The sequence below is a fragment of the Botrytis cinerea genome, chromosome 2 (genome assembly GCF_000143535.2).
Source record: "Botrytis cinerea B05.10 chromosome 2, complete sequence".
NCBI classification, from domain to species: domain Eukaryota; kingdom Fungi; phylum Ascomycota; class Leotiomycetes; order Helotiales; family Sclerotiniaceae; genus Botrytis; species Botrytis cinerea.
The window spans coordinates 1,903,286-1,923,784 of NC_037311.1; the positions used below are offsets into that span (position 1 = coordinate 1,903,286).

At 41.5% G+C, this 20,499-nt stretch overlaps 5 protein-coding genes across 8 annotated transcripts; 2 read left to right on the forward strand and 3 right to left on the reverse strand.

The window, feature by feature from the left end:
- Positions 1-708: 708 nt before the first annotated feature.
- On the reverse strand, positions 709-3,271 carry BCIN_02g05340 (hypothetical protein). 2 transcript variants are annotated; one of them, XM_024691373.1, is made up of 3 exons: positions 3,206-3,271; positions 1,873-2,895; positions 709-1,798 (listed from the first exon to the last, which is right to left on the reverse strand). In XM_024691373.1, exons 1-3 carry the CDS (start codon positions 3,206-3,208, stop codon positions 1,226-1,228), a joined length of 1,599 nt encoding a protein of 532 aa, XP_024547144.1. In that variant the 5' UTR covers positions 3,209-3,271; the 3' UTR covers positions 709-1,225. The 2 variants fall into 2 exon arrangements, with proteins under 2 accessions (XP_024547144.1, XP_024547143.1); XM_024691374.1 differs by having other exon boundaries at positions 1,873-3,271.
- A 5,384-nt stretch (positions 3,272-8,655) lies between these two features.
- BCIN_02g05350 (hypothetical protein) lies at positions 8,656-10,714 on the forward strand. The gene is made up of 3 exons (XM_024691375.1): positions 8,656-9,584; positions 9,634-9,765; positions 9,823-10,714. The coding sequence occupies exons 1-3, from the start codon at positions 8,754-8,756 to the stop codon at positions 10,618-10,620; spliced, it is 1,761 nt and encodes a 586-aa protein (XP_024547145.1). The 5' UTR covers positions 8,656-8,753; the 3' UTR covers positions 10,621-10,714.
- A 2,627-nt stretch (positions 10,715-13,341) lies between these two features.
- Positions 13,342-14,718, reverse strand: BCIN_02g05360 (hypothetical protein). Its single transcript, XM_001552716.2, has one exon. It carries the CDS (start codon positions 14,621-14,623, stop codon positions 13,568-13,570), a length of 1,056 nt encoding a protein of 351 aa, XP_001552766.1. The 5' UTR covers positions 14,624-14,718; the 3' UTR covers positions 13,342-13,567.
- A 1,183-nt stretch (positions 14,719-15,901) lies between these two features.
- Positions 15,902-17,204, forward strand: BCIN_02g05370 (hypothetical protein). The gene is made up of 2 exons (XM_024691376.1): positions 15,902-16,187; positions 16,296-17,204. The coding sequence occupies exons 1-2, from the start codon at positions 16,016-16,018 to the stop codon at positions 17,096-17,098; spliced, it is 975 nt and encodes a 324-aa protein (XP_024547146.1). The 5' UTR covers positions 15,902-16,015; the 3' UTR covers positions 17,099-17,204.
- Positions 17,205-17,209: 5 nt separating this feature from the next.
- BCIN_02g05380 (hypothetical protein) lies at positions 17,210-18,929 on the reverse strand. Of its 3 annotated transcripts, XM_001552714.2 has the most exons (6): positions 18,446-18,929; positions 18,350-18,398; positions 18,233-18,298; positions 18,033-18,175; positions 17,683-17,974; positions 17,210-17,630 (listed from the first exon to the last, which is right to left on the reverse strand). In XM_001552714.2, the coding sequence occupies exons 1-6, from the start codon at positions 18,534-18,536 to the stop codon at positions 17,351-17,353; spliced, it is 921 nt and encodes a 306-aa protein (XP_001552764.1). In that variant the 5' UTR covers positions 18,537-18,929; the 3' UTR covers positions 17,210-17,350. The 3 variants fall into 3 exon arrangements, with proteins under 3 accessions (XP_001552764.1, XP_024547148.1, XP_024547147.1); XM_024691378.1 differs by having other exon boundaries at positions 17,210-17,963; XM_024691377.1 differs by having other exon boundaries at positions 17,210-17,974.
- Between the last annotated feature and the right edge of the window lie 1,570 nt (positions 18,930-20,499).

Below are 20,499 nucleotides of genomic sequence, written 5' to 3' on the forward strand. Positions count from 1 at the left end.
AAGATACTAGAGCATGTAGGGAACATAAAGTGAACCCAACAGACAGCGCGACCCTTCGCTAGCTACCTGTATCCCGCTTTGAACCCTTCATTCTTTTCTTAGACTCAAAATAATAGTTGAGAAATCTCATATGAAGCGCCGACATAGTCGCTTACAATGTCAAAACCTTCATTATTTCCAAATTCGTCTCTAGCTTCTTCCCATCCTCAATGATCCCAAGAAAGAATGCCATGGGAAAGTGGATTAATTCGTGAATGTTCACCAGAATGGGATATCTGTGGATCTGGGGCTGATTGTGGCTTGCTCATTCATTGCTCTTTAGTCCGTTTTGGTAGGAGCATGAGAAGTTTTTAAAATTGCAACACATTTGTCCCGCGTCTAGATTTTTCGTTTGTTTTCCCCTGAATCTCCACACGATTCGTTAGGTGATCAAAGCGCGGGGATCGCCGTGATTCGTCGATCTTTGCATCTTAGGGTCTGATTGGCTTGCCACGAGCGGCGATACTCCATTTCACAAACACGTGACTAAGCTGCTTCGATGTCCATTTGTTTGGTCCTCTTTAAATTTTGGGTTTAAGCTTAATGAAGGAAGGAATCGTGGATGAAACTAAAAATAATTCAGCATGGACAGTTGTTCGTTATGTGGGAGACTTCAGGTTAAACAATCTTAAGACGTCACGTTTCGGCTGAGATTCGGAATGAGGTGCATGGGCATTCATTCTCAATTCGATCATTGACTGAATCCTGTCTTTTGAATTCGAGACCGACTGAACCACATTTTCTGTTTTGAATTCAAACTACCTACGATATTAATTCCTCGCGATGAATAGTAGTAATTCGACCGCTCAAATGCTTCACCATATATCTATCTGCAAGTTCTGGCAGAAAAATTCAACCCTACACTAATGGAGAACTTCACAGCGCTCAACTACTATTAAACACATTTCTGTACATGTCTGCACTGTCTCATCGTTAGACCGATCTCATCATACCCAATTAAGTCCTCCAAAGTAGCAAAATTCAAGAAAACAAACGAATAAAGCCCAAAATAATCGCAACGGAAGCTTTTATGTCGAATACACTCAAGATCCTCAGTGTGGCGGTCCCATTGTTGCAGATATCCAGGAGTGAACGAATGAAAGAAAGCGCAGTGAAAGTTCTAGCATGAAACTAAATGACCATCGAATGAGAAAGGCCCGCAATGTATCGTACTGACTTGATATGCTCATTGACTCTTCTCCGAATTTCTACGTGTCATAGGATGAACATTACCCGAGGGTTTCTTGCCGCCCGCTTGGCCTGATTTGCTATGCTTCATGAGCGGTTGATTGTCCCAAGAGTCATCAGCACCATCCACCTCCATGTTATCAATTCGTGTGGAAGATTCAGCATCTAAATACTCTTCCTCGTCCATCATTTGAATTTCAGTATCGCCCGCGGCACGAGTAATCGTGCCAACGTCGGAAATTGAAGGAGGACCTTGGTGGCCATCATGAATCATCTTAAGTATCTCGTCTATAGATTTGCGCTTGCTGGGGGTTTCTATGCTGTTCCGAAGTAATAGGTCGATATCACCAAACTTAGCAGCCTGGTGCATACAGCCAGATGCATTCCGATCGGAACCGGTTCGATCTTTTTTCATCGCGCAATATCTTTTGGTTTGATAATCAATTCGTTGCGTCTCAGTGTTCCATTTACTCGCTATGGCAAGTGCGGAGCCTTGTTTTTGTGTGACTTTTTCCAAATCGACGTTGATATTGTGAGCAACTTGCTCCCATGGCATATTATGCTTTGTGTACTGCAGGCCGATATTAGCAAGTGTGTGCAACATAGTAATGCTACATAATACTTAGTATGAGTGAGAGCACTTACGTCATGTTTGAGACCTTTGATTACTTGATGTCTCAAGAGATCCTTCTCAACTTGCGACCAAGCTAATCGAGGTGGGGTCTTTGGTCCATCAGTTCGCAGGATGATTTGATTTCTTGCTCTATTCAAGGCATGGATGGCCTGCTTATCACTCCAATCAAAACCAGCGATATGTGGATACTCTCTGACGTTTATGACGCTTGGGTCCTTGCGAAGCTGACGCAACATGAAAAACTTTGACGTGTCTGGTGTAGCACAACAAGCAGGCTTCAAATCTTGTCCTGAGGCAAATTGCCAACGAGATGTCTCGCGTTTGGTTTTGGAACCCCCAATTTCATCTCCGTATGCAACATCATTATTGTCTTCTACATCGTCCTCATCGGCTTCATCGCGACTGAGGAACAAAAGCTTTTTACCCTTTGCTACGTTATCGGTGTTGTCATAGCCAAGGTTATCATCTTTCTGTTCCGAATCATCATCTGCAATGGGTAAGGTAGTCAGTTCGTTGCCTCTGGAGCTAACCTTAGATGCTGTTGGTATTGCCTCAGGTCTGCGATATCGTGCTTTGAATCTGGCCACTGTCCAATCGGGTTTCAACAAAGCTTCGTGCAATATGTTCCACCATCTCACTAAGCCTCTTTCTTGAAAGTCAGCCGACGCCATGGCTGCAAAAGAGATACCTGCAACAGCATGAGCAGCAGCCTTTATCCGTCCTTGTTCGATCGCAGGATTAATTTTGACAGCCTCTTTCCACTTGTTTTCCACAGCTGCCCATGTGGCCATGGCGACCAAACTCATCTCATGGGAATTAGCGACTTGGACTGCTTGCAAGACTGTGCCTTTTCGCCCCAGGGAAACTGGCATACCCTTATATCGGGAAATTGGCATAAAACCGCCCCAGGGCATCTTCATTCCTTTGCAGACGGCGCAGCACTGTCCAATTGAGTGACTCGTAATATCTCCAGGGATGCATGGTGGGCCAACTTCCGGATAAGGCGCCGTGAGCTGTCTTGGCTGATTTCCTGCCTGTATTTGTAGGTCAGTATGTATCAGCGAGAAACATAGAGACAAGGTAGGTGAAAACAACATTGAGAATCGTTTTAGAGTGAGCAAAAGTGAATCCGTGAATTTAGTGATGGCTTGGAGGGGAAGCAGATGGAAGTGGTGATTTTGGCAATACTAGTCTCAGCACACAAGCCACGGGACGTAGTGGATTCTGAGGGTGGAAGTGCTCCATCGATGAACCCGTTATATGTGGTAATGCACATGGAGGACAATAATGGAGATATTTTTACTCAATAAACACGCTATATATGCATATGAAAGGCGAACATACCATTGTGCTATTTGACCAGTTTCCTGAGAAATCATAAAATTGTATCTAGGCGACAAGAAAACGATCAAAGATACAAGCTGGCCACAATTAGTCTTTCGCCAAGAAAGAAGAAGAAGGAAAGAGGCAAGATAAAGTACTCTTTGTAGTCTTTCGTGATTTTCTAGATCAAACAATCGCGGTTAGTATGCACAGAGAATCAAACAAAATGTACAACTTACGTAGTAGTGTACGCTTGTGGGTTTAGAAGGGACCTTTGAAGCTGCTGGATGCAAACAACTCGGACAAGCAAGCTAACAGAAGCCAGAATTTCCCTGTGGTGGTTTTGAATGTTGGGGCGATGAGCTCCGTCAAATATGCGAGCGGTATAATAAGTTGTAATGATCAATCAATGAAAGCAGTCTGCGAGGTTTCCTATGAGTTCCTATATCTGGCTTCGAAAGTTGATGTTTTTCACAAGAGATAAAAAGTATGAAGTAAGCCCAAAAATCAAGATACAAAGAATGAATGTTAAAGGTATCTGCTCATATGAGTGTGGCTTAAAAAATTGAAAAATTCTGTGAGAAAAAAAATGTTCTTAAAAAAGTGATTGCTGTTGTCCTGGAGATGAATGGGCCGTTGTATGTGATTTTGTTGTTGAATTTGGGCAACGAATGAAAAGATGAATCAAAAATCTCACTTCTAGATAGGTGTGAAAGTTTCTCTCAAAGTAAAATGTATAGAATCTCACATAAAAAGATCTTTACTGTTGTCTTGTAAATATCAAGGAAAATCTTCAAAATTGGTACAGCTCGGGTTTAGCCGAGGCTAGGGCCAAATTCTATGTAACCAAATTGAATTATTCGACTGCAAGCAATCTACTCTTTGCTATTGGATAGAGAGAATTTGAATAAACTTGTTAGATAGAGAGCCTTATCCACAAGGCGGAGTTGATAAAATATGATGTTGTCATTCAGTATCCGGTTATCTTCGGTTCTCAAATTTGATGTCGGTGCATGTTGTTCATACTAGATATCAACTTCTTCAACAGTCTTACTGTAAGCCATCAACTACTTGTTCTTGATTCATATGTGTTTTTGGATATGCCTCTATGTCTTACTTTTTTCTTATCACGGTTTATTGATTGCGGCTCTTGTACCATCTTTTGCTCTTGAGATTGGAAATACTTCAAGATACATGGAGAATTCATGGATTTCTTTTCAATTCGGAAAGCAAAGACAAGCAGTACTTGAATATTGACAAAATTTCTCTGCAGAAACATTCGTTTGTGCAAACAAGGTCTTAGCTCAACCTTTCTCTTGACTGAAAACCTGCAGGCCAGGTTGTGGTTTGCCACTAGTCTGTTAGTACTATTCCATTTCCTCTCTCTCTTCACATGTTGTTGAACATGCGAGCTCTATGTATATACTAATAAGTTTCTTATATCTTGATCACGACCTACAACAAACAAAATACTCAACTTCCCTGGACAAAAACCTGACCAGTCAGACCCCTTTACACGATACCTCTTTCATCCGAAAATTTCTACTCTCTACACAAAAATTCATCCACATAGGGATCCTCGCACTCCATACCACTATAATATTCTCACTCGACAAAAGAAAAGCATAAAGAAGGGGTGAAAACGTGAGGAATCACGATTAGAATCCCCAAGCTTGTGTTAAATAGTGTTTTAGACAGGCAAAAAAGCAGGAGCTATGGAACTTGATACATGCTAGCAATTATCTTAAGAAGAGCTGCATATCAAGCGTTCATACACAAATGGGGAAACATAAAGGAAGCGGTGACTCTACAATAAGTATACTGGGGGGAATATGGAAGGAAGCATGGAAAACTTGAACATGATCACTACGATAGACGTGTGTCTCTGGAAGAATGAATCGACAACAGAATTTCATAAAGATTAGAAGAAAAGGGGAAGGCAACTGAAATAGTAAAAGCGAGACTGCAGGAAAAGGAAGGCGCAATGAAGTTGAAGATTATCTTCCACCCCCGAACTGCACATTGAGGAATTTCAATGCTAGAAATATATGAGGCTCGAAGATCTGTGTGAATGAATTTATGCAAAGGAGTTGAAATGGTAACATATCAGTCTAGGAAGAAAGATCTAGCTCGCGCTCTGTGTAGGATACATGCCAGATCATGAGCAGCCAAGAGGAATTAAGATGTGTTCAAGAGTTGGTCAAATTAGATTTGGAAAAAGTTAGTTTGATTCCACAGTGAGTCAACCGTGAGCCTGCATCTGAAGAGATTTGTATTCCTTCATTCTATCATTATTAATAGTGTAGGAAATGTATAAGTTTCATACATGAATATGCCAAAATGAGTATCTGCAGCGCCCATGGCCATTTCGAAATCGCTTATTGCTCCAGTGTGTACCACTGTATTACAGGATCTTCCAGACTTTATGGGGGGTATCTTGACCCCGCACTCACCCTGTAGGCCCTAAAAATATGAACTCTTGTTGTAAGATTCAATGAGTCTGGTCAACCTTAGAAAGATCTCATCAACATTTCGAATGGCCATAAACTGTAGAAACTTAGAATTAGAAAGTCTACGCTCATTCAAAAATTGTTACATTCCAGTGTCACATAGGCCAAAATATTTTCCCGCAGAGAAATTAAGCAGCGAGGAACACGGGGACATCGTGCTGACTGTTGAGATTTTCTTGGGAATCTTTCATCCAAGAAGGCTCAACTGGGCTGTGCTGTATGATTAGCTCATATGTATGCTAAATTTGCAACTAGACGCTAGAAGAATGCAGCCGCATTCTAGTAAATCCCCATCGTTTCCTTGCTAGGGCTTTCCCTCCGAACACGCTCTAGTTGTAGACTGAAATAGACATTTCGTCTTCTTGAATCTTCATATTTCCATATTTTCTTGTTTTATGATGCTTTGAGTACTCTACACTGATTCGAAACCGATCAAGAAAGCTCTTGGGATGATATGCCTAGCTGGTATCATGTCAACTCTCATAGAAGTTTGATAGCTCATAAATAGTAAAAGATAGGTATTTAATAGCAGATAAACATCTCATGAAGAGATTAAGAAATAAAACAGATATTTAACTCACTACATCTACATGTGCGTAGATTTTTCTGGAAGTACTTACCGATTATTGCTTAAGATCGCCGCAAACATCAACATATAGATTTCTATGATAGTTTGAGTGCTTTTGCTTTAGGTCAACAACAGTGTTAGACGAGATTTTAGTCGCCTATTGAACGGGTTTTCAATCAGCTTTTGGCCCTCCGCTCGTGAGACAGAGCATAGACATTAGTGGTCCTGTATTGAAGCCAAAGAAGACATCTAGTTTGCCTTGTGTGACGGTCGTCTTTTTCGAGGATATAGAATTTCGATATTCCAAAACGAACGCGTAGTAAAGCTTCATTATGAGGTTCTGGAAGTATTCCGAGTATAATTTGCAGAAGTAGGAGATTAGGAGGAATTTGAGTCGAAGTAGACTGAGCAAATAGAAAGGGCAATCTGGATAGAGTAGGTCAGCAGAGGAAGTAAACAGTTCAAGCAGACAGGGGTAAGATTAAAAATCATAATGGAGACGCAATGAAGAACGCGGGCCGCTATCCGACAGTTTCAAAGAGAAAGCGATCACAAATAATAGTACACAGTTTCTAATGGGGGAGTAGCTTCAATGCGAAGGTGCCAAGTGAGTGAAAGGTTTTCGAAGCAAAAAGACATCAGGATAATTAGATAGTGAGGACCTGCTGAAAACTAAGTAGTTCGTGATAAGAGAAGCTAGATAGTAGGAGGAGGAGGAAAATGACTCAGATTTTAGCTTTCGTAGAGAGTTGTAGTTGATATTGGGAGTTGGAAAAAGCATATCGAAACAAGAGAGAAAAATCATGTTCGCTAGATAAGAGAAAGAGATGAAATAATTTGGTTCAGGGAGAACAGCACTAGATTTACTAGAACACCCAATAAAAGATCATTGTGCATACTCAGGTTAAAGATCAATTAGTGCGCACGCTCTCTCTCAAGATAACAGGCTAATTATTATGGTTTTAGTTCAAGATTTGACAACAAAAGTCGTTGGCACAGCACTTCTAGCTAATACTTGTTAAACTTGCAAGCAAACTAAAGCCCTATTCCCCGAATTTACTAATACCAAAAGCTAGCGCGTAGGAGTTGATGACTGATCCCATCAATTTAACGTATAGCCTTAAAGAAACAAGCGGAATCACTGGCTGTGAAGAGGAGGATTGCAGAGAGTTGTCGAAGGAGACAGCTGGCAGGATAAAGCCGGTGAATAGCTTCAAGACATCAAGGATAAGCAATTATAATCATATAAGTTCTAGGATTGTGCGAACCAAGCTTCTGGATCCATATGAGGCAGAAATGACAGCCAACAGAGCAAAGTAGAAGCTTCGCGGCACATAGAAATAGAACAGGCAACTTCATATTTGTAGGTGCTAAGGGACCAAAGGAGCTAGGGTACAAGAGGGGTATATCTAGGTGCTAAAAAGCCAATAGTGGGTTATGAGCTGTCAAGGGTTTCAGCAGGGAAAATATACAGCAGAGGCAACCGATGTATCTGATGCTTGATGTGCGACAACGGTTGACGTAGGTCCAGTTATTGAAGTGAGTTTTCATATCACATTAGAGATGTAAGCACTGGACTGATAGATTTAAGGCGATTTGATTTAGTTTTTAGGCTTCTAGCGATAAGAAGGAGAGTTGGGGTTAAAAGACTAGAAAGACCTAACAGATGAGGAGGAGGAGAAGAAGAAGAGAGAGACTTAGGAAAGGGTAAAGATATTTGAGCTAGGAGACACAAGACCAGCATGGGAAAGTCAGAGAGAACTTGAAGACATAGAACAAGAGGAATCAAGAGGGATAAGAAGCATCAATGAAGTCAGAGGAATCGAAAAATTCAAATTAGAAGGGGAAGTTGAGTCTCTAGCTTACACAGCTCCGGGCTAAACACAGCCTGTAGGTAGTATGGCCTGCTACTTAGAGCTTCACAGTCGTAGAGAAATTTATAATCAGTGACAATGGGCTTTAACCCCGATTAAAAGCCCTAAAGCAGTCAGATGCAGTACGTAAGCACAAGAATGAATTCATAGTAATACGTTCAAAGCAGGAAGAACAGAGGGTTCTTGATGATACTACACAAATAAGAATACGCAATAAGGCTACATGCTTCCTCTCCGATCGCTTCTCAAAGCAGCAAAGCCTTGTACTGTATTATATGAATGTTGAGCCGTATCAAGTAGCCTTGTATGACTGATATGTTGAATCAATCACGCCACAAAATATAAAAAAATGCGCTAGAAATCTCTTCCGTAGCCTTGGAAATTTATGATTAATACTTCTGCCATTTATTTAACGTTGAATAATCGTGCATCCGCCGGAACTGCTCTTAATCGAATCCCTTCACCTCTCTATTAATAATTATATTTAACAAAGATTATCCTATCAGACATCTTTGCTTTGCCACATTGCATAGTTTTCGTATAGAATACTGCCTATCGATATCACCTCTATCTCTTCGATATCTCTTGCGACTACAAATAATATACCTGCTTGCGTAATGGAAGACAAAAATCATAGAAATGACGACGGGATGCCCCCAAGACCCGTTCCAAACCCAGACGATCCACTACCATCTATCGAAAGCAACGACCCAGGCTCCATGCAGAATCTAGAAGCTCCAATGCCTCTTGCTAGAGAACGAAGGCCACAACGAGGTGGGCTAATTGGAAGTCAACCTCATCGAAGAGCCCCCATTACTTCGCGAATACCATCACAACTCCTGGAAGCAAGAAGAGGCTCCAGTCCCGCTTATGCGGCAGCTCTCAGCCAATACCTTGGTCCTATAAATCCTCGAGGACATCAAAGACTGTCTACCAATCCTATACCTGCTCCGATATTTGATCAAGTTCAGATGCCAGAGTCTTACCTGAGAAGAACGAATGCTGAGAGCACGCAGCCATTGTCTCGGACTCGCAATAATAATACAGCAGGCCTTGATCACCCGGCAAGAGCGCAATTACCACCAAAACAAGCTTCATTTTCTGGTCGAATAGCTGATCAGACTATGACAGACCGCGTTCAAGCGCCTTCTGGAAACTTCCACTACACAGGTCCTATCAGCTACAATCCGCTTACCGAGGCACTTAATCCCCAAAATGCTTCATTCTACCCAACCCCGATGTCCCCCAACCCAAGAAAGCGTGGTAAAATGCAATCTAACGCTGCTAATCGCTCCTTAATCCAGCGATCTGACCCCGCAAATCAAAGGTCCTCTCAAGGAGATTCATACATGGGAGGCATGGATGTATCAGTAGACTTGCAAGCATTGGGTAGCATAGCTGTTGGATCAAGTAATGCTGCACAAGGCCCTTGGGGTGCTTTAATTTCTGTATGTACTACGTTTATTCTTCATCCAACCACAAGCTAACCTGTAGAAGCAACCAGAAACAAAGCGAAGACGACCAATAGATTCGAGGACCGAGAATACGGACTCTAACACTATGCAGCCCCCACTATCGCGTTCAATTGCTCCTAGTCCTCCAGAAATAAACCCTGTTCCATCATATGCTGTAAGTAATTTATGATTAATGCTCCTACTTCTCAATAACTAACTTCTTTCTTCTTAGGTACCGGTCGCTCTCAAGGAACAGATAAACACACCGCGTCCAGAGCGTGAAGCTACATTCAGTCTTGTCAGAAATGCTGCTGTGATGCTTGACCCCTTCACCAAGATAGTTACAGCCACCGTCAAGCTTGTAGCGGAAGATGGTCAGATTTGGGAGTACAAATATGCGGGAAATATACGGAGCTGGAGAAAAGGTCAAAATGGAAAGGTCACTGTCGCAAAGCTCAACGAGTGGGCAAATTCTATCCTACGTCGCAGACTTCCTGGCAGCTTCCCTCCTGCGGTAAAGAAGAGAATCTATTCTGCTCCTCCTCCACCTAAGCCAAAGGCTGATAAATGGACAGAGTGGGAGAGAGCATTTCTAGAAGCACATATAATAGAAGGAGTGCAGGAAAAGATGGCCAGTTTAGATGATAATGATTGGCAGCTTATCGCAGACGTTCAAAATGAGGAGTTTTATAGACGTGAGAGGCTTCCCGGATTGCCTATGGCACGGTTAACCTCGCGTACTCTCACCATTGACGGTGTTCCAGCAATCAGGGGGGGTGGTTATACTAAGACCGAAGGCTACTTTCCAAAGCGCTCAAGCTCTGAGATACAGAACATTATCTACTACTGGCCTGAGATTCACGAGAAAATTAAGGAGGTGGTCAGGAGACACCGTGGAAAGATTCCAACTTTTGTAGATTGTAACACTGATGTCAGTGACTCGGAACGTACCTCAGATGACGAGAATGGGGATAAGGAGCCGGATGAAGCTGATATTGATGCTTTAAAGCCCATTTCTGAAGATTTATAGTTATTTGAGGAGTGGTTTGAGAATTTTTGAGACTCATTCGCGGTTTTAAGAGAATTAGCGTAGGGATTATGAGCATTAGTACTAGGAAATAACAAACGCTGCATTAGAAATTCGAAAATTATCATCAAGATGTCTCGTAATCACTTTCTAGTATCAAAGAACCCCTCATTATCCGACTTTTGAGGTAGGAACAACACCCAATTTGAATCAAAAGACTATTTCTTAACGCTCTGATATGATTAATCTGTTATAATGATAGATATTCAAAGAGATAAGAACTTAGAGCATTCATAGAATCAATTTCATTCTTCATTAAACAACCTTCTAAAGTAGTGCAATTTCATAAAATTCCTTGAGGTGAATCTTTTTTTCTGACAGTTTTCCAGCACTAGTCCGGTCTTTTCCGGTCTTTTCTCTCCAAGAAGAAGTCCTCCGAAGATCCTAAATAGAGAACAAACCTCATTATATATAATTCATCTGTTCAATAAGATTATTTAATTTTTCAAAGATATAAAATTCACATTCATTTCGAAATATGTTTGTACTAATTTCAACTGTATAAATCATAACCTACTATTTTGAATCAGAATTTGAACTATTTCTTATTCTTATAGGTTTATAAGCCTCTGATATCTTATTCTAGTTATTATCTTGAGTCTATAGGTTCTCATTTCGTTTGAGGATGGAATCAAATCACACTATTCCTAACTTATCATACGTAATCTCATTGTAAAATTAGATTGCTCTTATCTAATTACAAGTCGAAGTTCATACTAATCTTGATGTCTATTAAAACTCATCTCAGCTTCTCAGACTTTAACTTCTATCTAAAGTAGTAGAGTTTATGATATGTTTTAATTCTTAAAGCTTACTAGCTCATAGTATATATTTCTTCTAGTTTTCATAAATCTATACAATGTAACTTCGTTTGAGGAAAAGATAATATTGGAATTATAAGTTTTATTACAAGATTATAATGCAAGTCAAATTCTTCTCGCTCATAATCAGAGTCGAAAGTATGGTTATATTTGGATCTATAATAAAATATGATATTAATATTTACTCAAGTATCTTAGGCGATAACGTATATCAAGAAGAATAGAGCCTAGAACAACCATAATAGTTGTCTGAAACCTTTCAGATTATACCATTGAATTCTAAATTTTCGTATGTCATTCTTGAATGAAATTGTTCAAAACTCTCTTTTGAAATACGTCTTTACAATATCAATCCTTAGTAGTAATAGCATCAATAGTGAGTTCATTCCCCCACTGAATGCTGTTCGCTCTCATTGAGTGCTCGGCCTTATACTATAATGTTCAATGCGCGGGCGTTGTGAGTGTTGTTCGGAAGGAACAAACAGAACGTCATGCTGCAGGTTCTGAGAGGCTTGATAAATCCTCAAGGGATTTGTTGGTCTCCTGAATACTAAATTATCGCTTAATTTGAGCTAGTCTTATTGAACTAGGGCAAACATGACGAGATATCACGTAGGCGCGTGATATAAGTCACAGCTACGAATCGGACTCCAAACAATGAATTGGCTCTTCACGACCTATATGGTCCCGGTATGCTGATTACAGCTGATTCCGGCTTCTCAATTTAAAACTCTGAGCTGCAGAAACCTGAAGCTCATTGTTGACGAATCGACGAAAATTATGTGGCGTTCACAAATAATTCTACTTCTTGGAACATTTCATGAATAGCTGGAGTCTTTTTCGAAAAAAATTGTTCATGGTCTGATACCATTTTCTTTGAGAGAAAAATGGCAAAGAGTTTTGATCTTCATGGTTTACATAAATAGCGAATTTCAATCTCCATTTTAGGGGCGAAGGGAAAATGATGTTGGAGATGCCTATGGTGAAGTTGGACTGAAAACTCGGGAATTGGTCCCAAGATCATTTATTGTCTTTTGGCTTATTCTATCAATTCTAAAAGCCTAATCAGGATATGATTTCTTCATCACTCCAGGATTCAGCTACGCACTCCGTGATAGGTTCTATTATCGACAAACTCACACGAGGCCATCGGTTTCTTTTGATAAAGGTTCTTCTTAATGGATGTAATAAAAAGCCATCATCGTAATCATTTTCTCAGGTTTTATGACCGTCGGATAGATCTGATGAACTTTCTTGACGCCAACTGTAAGCATTATCAGTGTCGAGAAAGCGTCGTGATCAATAGCTAGTAGAAGGTTAGTAGTACTTTCGTTGTATCAGTCTAGGATTGAGTCTGTTATTTGTTGAATAATTATTATGCATATCATAAGATTATTTATATTGTCTCATCTAATCATACATTAAATAAAGTAAGGTAAATGCTTTTCTTGAATGGATGGATCAGAAATTCGATCATATTAATCTAATGGATGGGAATGACAAAACAGAGATCGAGGGTATGGGATGCTTGTCCTTCGTCGAGTGCTGATTAAACATGATTTGATCTTAGTGCCACCAAAGAAGGCATTCCCGTAAGTTCTGAAACTTAGATACTACGAGGGCTCTGAAGTTCTCCCTCCCGTCTCTCTTTGAGCTTGATAAGCAACTGTCATGCGAGTAAAGCTCTTAAAAATGCTAAGATTCTATTATGTTCAGGGCATAGATATTCATGACCTTTTAGGGGGTCATGTACTAAGACAAAATAAGAAATGTGTAGATATAGGAAAATATTACGATGTGGCAATAAAGGCAATTTTAAGACTAAATGTGTTCATTGTAAAGCTGGTAAAGTAATGCAAGGGCCCAATATTACTCTTGAAAAGAAATGAATATTCTACTAGCTAAAACTTCAACGATGCTACAAACCAGCTTTTACGCACATCCCAGCGATACCCCTCCAATTCATTCGCTTCTGCATCGATAAAGATACTCACACACCCCGTTTAATTCATCCTCATACGTATTCTGACCTCATATGACTAGGGCAGATATAACCGTTTCCCAGCGGCTCAGTTTGCGGCAAGATTTTGTGTAAAGAATTCGGTGAGCTTGTCGAAGGGAATCAGCTCAACGCGATCGTAGAGATCAACATGTCCGGCGCCCGGAATCCAGACCAACTCCTTTGGTGAGCCAGCACGCTCATAAGCATCCTCGCTGAACTCGCGAGAGTGTGCCTGGTCTCCCGAGATGAAGAGCATTGGGCGTGGGGAAATGGTTTCGATATCGTTGAAAGGATAGAAGTTCAAGAACTTGGTTTGGCTTGCGACAGTGGGGTGTGTGGTGAGGTTTGGCGTAGTAGTGGGTGGGGTGAACTCACCACGTGAGGTGCGATAGTAATCGTAGAACTCGCGGTCAATGGGGGTTGACTCATTGGTGAGAACATTTGGGGTACCGCCAGTGACCGCAACTTCTGCACCGTCGACCTCAGCCCAACGCTGCTGCGATGCATGTACAATCATTTCTTTGCGCTGCTCAAGGGTCTGGGCATGACGCAGCCCATTACGGGAGACTGAGCCCATGTCGTACATACTTGCTGTGGCGATGGCCCTGATGCGGGAATCGATTTTGGCAGCACTGATTACGAAAGAACCGCTGCCACAGACCCCAAGAGCGCCGATCCGCTCGCGATCAACAAAAGCCTGTGTGCCCAGATAGTCCACTGCCGCACTGTAAGCCTCAGCGTAGAAGTCTGCCGACACAGTGTTCATTGGTTCGCCCTCGCTAGAGCCCCAGAATGGGAGATCGAGCGAGATGGTTACAAAGCCCTGCTCAGCCATCTTCGTGGCATAGAGATTGGCACTTTGCTCCTTCACCGCACCCATTGGATGACCGACAACAATGGCTGGCGTACTGGCGGTCTGATTGTTGTTGCGAGCAAGATCGTTGCGAATAAAGATGTTCCCTGCAACAGAAGTTCGAAATTGGGTCAGGAAGGTGATCGGCTGAACCGTCACCTGATCGCTGCGGTACCAGTTGTCGGCTCCATAAGACATGTTCTGTGCCATCGCTAGTGAAATGTTTGCAACAGTGATGCCGAGTGCGGCAAAACTGACGACTGCCTTCATGATGATGCTGTTTTCTGCGAAATGTATCTGAGAATGAAGCTTCCTGTGAATGTGAGTGGCAAGATAGCCTCCAACGAAGAGGCATGTCGCTGGTCTTATAGTTAATGAGCTCAGTCAGTCATGAAGCCTTGCACTGCCATAGCTTGCTTGATGTATGTTACGTCATGAGTAATTTCATGCAATATTGAGAGGGGTTCTCAAGGAATTAAAGATACACTGCCTCTACGAGGTACTGCAGGACGCGTGTTGCTATTAGCCTTTAACTACCCAAGACACAAATGCAATTGGCTGTTACCTTCATTTGTGGATTGATAATGCCTAGAGCCGGTTGTGTTGCTCTCTTGCCAAGAAACGTTTAATTTATAACAAGCTCCGAGAATAACCCTATCTCGCATACCTGTCAATTTAACCCCCCGAATTATTGATCCCATTCGATTTACGTGTTTACATAGATAGATATAGTGTAGAGCTTTGGCTGGCCGCCGCTGTAGCTAAAGCTTTTGAGACATGTGTGTGTTCATTTGAAGATCAGGATGAACTAATCTGGACTAGCAGTGACCTCATGCTTTGGAAAATTCGCGTATGGTTCACACAAATCAGATTGAGAGTTGATAGACCTCAGCGTACCTGATGGTAAAGAACTATTACTATCCCCCTGGGTAATTTCCCCTGAAAACTCCAATTTACATTCCCAGAGAAGGGGATAGTAACTTTCACGCCGAGTTTGAGGCTGTGTTAGCAACGATATGCAATGTGACAAATCCGTATTTCGGTACTGCTGAAGGTACTCAATGATTACGTCGTACATCCAAAAGTTCACTTGCCTGCTCGCTAATCAAATATAGACCATCTGCCGGCAGACCACTCCGGAGTGGGGCGTAAGCAATGTGCATTAGTACTGCCAAATTCTACTTGGCACGCTTGGTATGATAGATAGGTAGATGAAACCTTACCTTGACTTCATCAACACGAACCTCACTAAAGGTCATGAAAGACTGCTATTCAATCATAGAACCAATCAAGAATCGGGACATAAGACTCCAGGGTTGAATAAATCTTAGTATATTAAAGTTACGGTGGCAATGGTAACGATAATGATAATGATCATGAGTACTAGTAGCCCTTCAAATTGTCGATTCATCTGATTAGTGATCAACCGTGATATTACAGTGCACATACCGCAGTCGCAGCAATCATCACGTGATAATAAACTAAAGAGCGGGGAATAGGCGCAAGGATATCTCGCCACGGGCTATCCCAGTCGTCGAAACATCAATTGTAGTACCAAAATCAAGTCGAATCGTTTGCCGGTGCAGGTTTCTTAACAAACTTGATTGCTCAATTTCAAAAAATTCAATCTCCCTATTTGTAAAGGAGTTCTGCATCCCCAAAATGGAATATAATACAAGACGTCCAGAAGAAGGCAGAGAGCTGGCCGGAAGCGTGTTGTTAGGACGGATGCCACAGCAAGCAGAAGTACGTCTCGCAGAAGATGATTGGACAGGCAGTACAAATGCTGCTGAGCGAAGGAAACGTCAGAATCGGCTACATCAAAGACTTTATCGTAAGCTCGCTATCCAAAAAGATTCCCTTGTGCTTCTACATCCTGGCTTCGGCCGAACAACGTGGAAAGAGTTGCTTTAAGTCATGTTTGAATTCTCATGTTTTCTAGGGAGACGGCAAAAATTATTGAGCATGCAATCAGCCCCCGCAAGCTTGATCACGAAAGAGACGGAACCATTGGAGCGGGAAATTGACTCACACCTGAAAAACCTCCTCGAAGTCATCAAACGACGAAACCAACCCGAGGAGTCTACAGATACTGTTTTTCCTGGGAAATTTACTGAATATGATTACAAAAAATTACTAATTTCATCAGCCCTAACGCCTCCTCAGGTTCAGCATATTATCGGACAAGTTGAGCATTTTATTTCTCGTCAATACATGACTAGCTCTCCCCGCGCCGACCTCCTCCTTACTCTGATTCAGTTCAACGTCTTTCGTGCTTTGTTCAGCAACATGATTGCTCTGGGATTCAATCATGATTGGTTGACGGCAGATGCAATTTCACCATTTGTCCAGAACAAATCACGCGTTTGTGACAAGAGCTGCCCAGGCAGTCTTTGCCCAACTGCACTTCAACGTCAAGTCTCCCATCATCCTTATTTGGACCTGTTTCCTTTCCCAGAATTACGAGATAATATGTTAAGAAAGGGTGAAGATTTTGATGACGACGATCTTTGCCATGATCTGGTCGAAGTGTGTCATGCTCCGTCTGAAAGAAGTGGTCTTATCGTTTGGGGCAGTCCTTGGGATCCATCCAGTTGGGAGGTCACCCCAGAATTTGTTGAAAAGTGGCCTTGGATGTTGAGAGGTTGTCGAGAGCTCTTACACTCAACCAACCTTTGGAGGGGTAAACGAGGAGAAGAAGAGCTGTATTTTGATGTTACGCTTTCCGAAAGAATTCACTCTTAACTTTGGTTTAGAGTATTAACTGCTGCCCGTGTCCCTCCTGAATCAGGGAAAAGACTAAACACGACGATTCAATTTAAATTTTCCCTCCATTGACTAGTTGAAAACATTGAATGCACGCCTTCCAGAAGTTCCTTCATTGTACAATATTTGCTAGGAATATTCAGATCATTTTCGCGGCTCCAAGGTCATTCATCAAATCAAGAAAAATGAAAGATACATTACAAGAAACAATCTCGAGATTCGCAACCTACCCTATGGCAGGAACAAGCCTTCAGCCACAGGAGCTGCTCTCATCTGATCCACCTGAACTTCCTGGATCAGCTCATTCCCAGGGTAATCATCAACGTCCAAGTCTAGATACCCTGTCGGTGCCCATTTTCTAGCGGAAACGAAAAGTGATTTGCCATTAATTGTTCTATCAGACAAGATCCGCAGCAGAGAACTTGCTGCATCTTCTGCTTCCGCGAACTGTACCCCGCTCTTCTCCACGTGCGCAAAAGCTTCCGCAGATAATATCGATGTCTTGACGTACCTATCATGAGATTAGCAACAGGAAGTCTCAGTTTAATTGGGGATTTGAATACCAGGGAGAGATGACATTGACTCGGCTGCCATGGTAGAATGCTGTTCTTCGCAGAGAGTGCATAATACCTCTCGCAGCCCACTTTGTGCTCTGGTATACAGGTCCTCGAGGGCAGTCCAGAAATGCTGCCCCAGATCCGATCAGCACTAGACATGTATCCTCTTGCTGGGGCGATGGTTTTTCTCCGTTTTGTTCTACAAAGTAGTGAAGAGCCAGTTTGGTAGTGTACAATGTGCCTTTCAAGTTGACATCAACTGTTTTCAAATTTGGTTCCGTGGGCACCTGGTTTTTGCCTGCACATCTTAGTTAGCTGGGTTCTGGCTTTGTAGATATAGATAATTCATTGCTTACCTGCAAAAGTAAAGACTTCATCAGGAGGACATATGCCTGCATTGGCGATAACATAATCTACCTTTCCCGTAAAAGATGCAGCTTCAGTGAAAAGACGACGCTGATCTTCCCAACTGGTTACGTCACAATTCACGAACTTTGCGCTTAAGAAGTGATATCAGCACAAGATCTGAAGAAAAAGGGAGGGTATAGGGTCCTACTGCTCAAGCTCTGATGCTAGCTTCGAACCACCTTTGTAATCCATATCCCCTATGCACACATTGACGCTATTTTGATCATGTTAGGGACATAATGACTCTCTGATACTAGCCACCTACCCTGCGGCGGAGAGCGCCCTTGTATATGCTTCGCCGATTCCATTTGCACCTGAACTTGGTCAGCACATTTTATTGATAAACAATCTTTCCCCTAACCTCCTGTGATGACGGCAGTCTTTCCTTTCAGATTACCCGTGTCCAGTGTTTTCATACAATCTACCGGGGCAGAAATTTTATAGCCTTCCATGTTTGATAAAAATTGAGAAACGTGGATATACGTAGAAGTGTATCTCTTTTCAAAGAATTGAGACGGCGAAGAAGGAGAACTCAGACTTATAACACTTTCAAATGGCAACTGAAGATTGGTACAGACGGCAATGCATTTATATCCCTCGCGAAATATGCATCTCCTCCATGCTCGTCTCTTGATTTACTTATGTTCGCGATTAAAAAACTACTTCCGTTTCTGCAGCTTGCTTACGATGATGCAATTCACGTGGTCTAGAAATTTTCCGCAGTGGAAAAGCAAATTCCGAAACGCCTGCTCGGTGATATCATAACAGTGATCCACAAATATGATGAGTCTCTATGCATTGTTACATTCCTCATTCGCTTCTACCGGCGGTCTCTATTCACTCTCAGTTGTTACCTTCTCTTGTCCCAGGAAGGAATGCTCAATATCCAGTGTTTTTCGTCATTGCTTAGCGGTACCATTAAAGGATGTGCCAAGTCCGAGCTAATGCACTCTGCTTATGATCTTTGCGACTTTAATGCCTGAGGTTGATAAAAGAAAATTGCCAAGGCACGTGTGCATGAATGCTAATCTCTTAATTACTAAACAACAAATTACCCGCAATTTAGCCTTTAGAGCCGATTCGTGGAGTTTGTGGTCGTATTTACATGTATCTTTACCCTATCTCGTAGAACAGTCGATATGGATTAGAGAAAGATTTAATATAGAGTTGATAGTTGCACAGCCAGCTTTGTTTAATATAACCTTGGAGGAGCAACAATAGAAGATCTATAATGCTCTTAACGACTTCTAGGTGTCTCCCAAATATTGACTTTGCAGCTTTTTGAAGCGTGTATAATAGTTTCCTTACTGAAAAACAAGTGAGAATTAGGAAGATAAATACCTCTTGTCGAGATTTTACTCTCGATTTGAGATATTGTCCTATTACGTTTCTTCTGGCCGCAAGTTTTCGTTTGAAAATAAATGATTCTCTTTCTTAACTGGAATACTGATCAAATCGCTGCAGCCATATCATCAATCCAACCACCATCTTCAACGTTCAAAGGTAACCCTGAAATAGCCATAAACAATTCATTAACCCGTCTGGTAGGCCAAAGTTTTTGCAGAATGTCATATATGTCTACTATTCTTCTAATTTAAACAAAGCATCGTGTAACGTAAGCACGTAATTTTTGGAATCATAGATTACTAGCTCCATCTAGCAGCTCAGATAGTGCGTATTTTGCAGTGCAAAATCTATATCATGATATTCTAGTGACAAAAACCAACTGCATAGATCACATCGCTGATACAAACGCAGTGTGAGTTCATAGTGAGAACTACAACCTCAAATACTATGAAAAGTCTTCGCTCGGAGAACTGTTGTACTCTATAGAGTCAAGAGTAATATTTATTGAATTTGAAATTATTCACAGAAAGTCTATGGTTGTTTCTATTCCGGGATAAAACCAGCTCGAATTCTCCGTGACAATGAACGGAAGTTACTCTAGACACTCGAATGATTGAATCAGCTAAAAAGTAAATTGCTAGAAACTGAAACATGCTGAAATTCTTTGTGAAATAATTCTATTCCCTCTATTCTTGCTTGATGAATTACTGATTTCGTCACATAGAATCAGTTCGAGCGGCGAAAGATCAAAGAGCTCTATCGCTTTATCGTTATACAGAGTTGGTGTGGCTTGCTTATGATCATCCTAAAATCCAGAACTGTCTAATATTTATAGTAGGTTTTTACAAAATATTACTCTCAAAAGAAGCTAAATTTTATCTATTAGTATTGTGATCGATTTTAGGAACTTGAACAATCTTCCATGATATTTCAAACGAGTACTAAATGTACATTGCGTCATTGTTGAATTATCAGGCCCTCTTCGATATCATCTATCATAGAGCCACAAATTATAGTACCACTGTAGTCTGATGTAATTTAATCTAGATAGGCAATATCGATGATACT

Coding starts and splice junctions, on each gene's coding strand:
- BCIN_02g05370 (XM_024691376.1), top strand. CDS start 16,016: ATGGAATATAATACAAGACGTCCAGAAGAAGGCAGAGAGCTGGCCGGA. Junction 16,188..16,295: donor GCTACATCAAAGACTTTATC/GTAAGCTCGCTA, acceptor CATGTTTTCTAG/GGAGACGGCAAAAATTATTG.
- BCIN_02g05360 (XM_001552716.2), bottom strand. CDS start 14,623: ATGAAGGCAGTCGTCAGTTTTGCCGCACTCGGCATCACTGTTGCAAAC.
- BCIN_02g05350 (XM_024691375.1), top strand. CDS start 8,754: ATGGAAGACAAAAATCATAGAAATGACGACGGGATGCCCCCAAGACCC. Junction 9,585..9,633: donor CTTGGGGTGCTTTAATTTCT/GTATGTACTACG, acceptor AACCTGTAGAAG/CAACCAGAAACAAAGCGAAG. Junction 9,766..9,822: donor ACCCTGTTCCATCATATGCT/GTAAGTAATTTA, acceptor CTTTCTTCTTAG/GTACCGGTCGCTCTCAAGGA.
- BCIN_02g05380 (XM_001552714.2), bottom strand. CDS start 18,536: ATGGAAGGCTATAAAATTTCTGCCCCGGTAGATTGTATGAAAACACTG. Junction 18,399..18,445: donor GACTGCCGTCATCACAGGAG/GTTAGGGGAAAG, acceptor GACCAAGTTCAG/GTGCAAATGGAATCGGCGAA. Junction 18,176..18,232: donor CTAGCATCAGAGCTTGAGCA/GTAGGACCCTAT, acceptor TCACTTCTTAAG/CGCAAAGTTCGTGAATTGTG.
- BCIN_02g05340 (XM_024691374.1), bottom strand. CDS start 2,958: ATGTTGTTTTCACCTACCTTGTCTCTATGTTTCTCGCTGATACATACT. Junction 1,799..1,872: donor TCAAAGGTCTCAAACATGAC/GTAAGTGCTCTC, acceptor ATCGGCCTGCAG/TACACAAAGCATAATATGCC.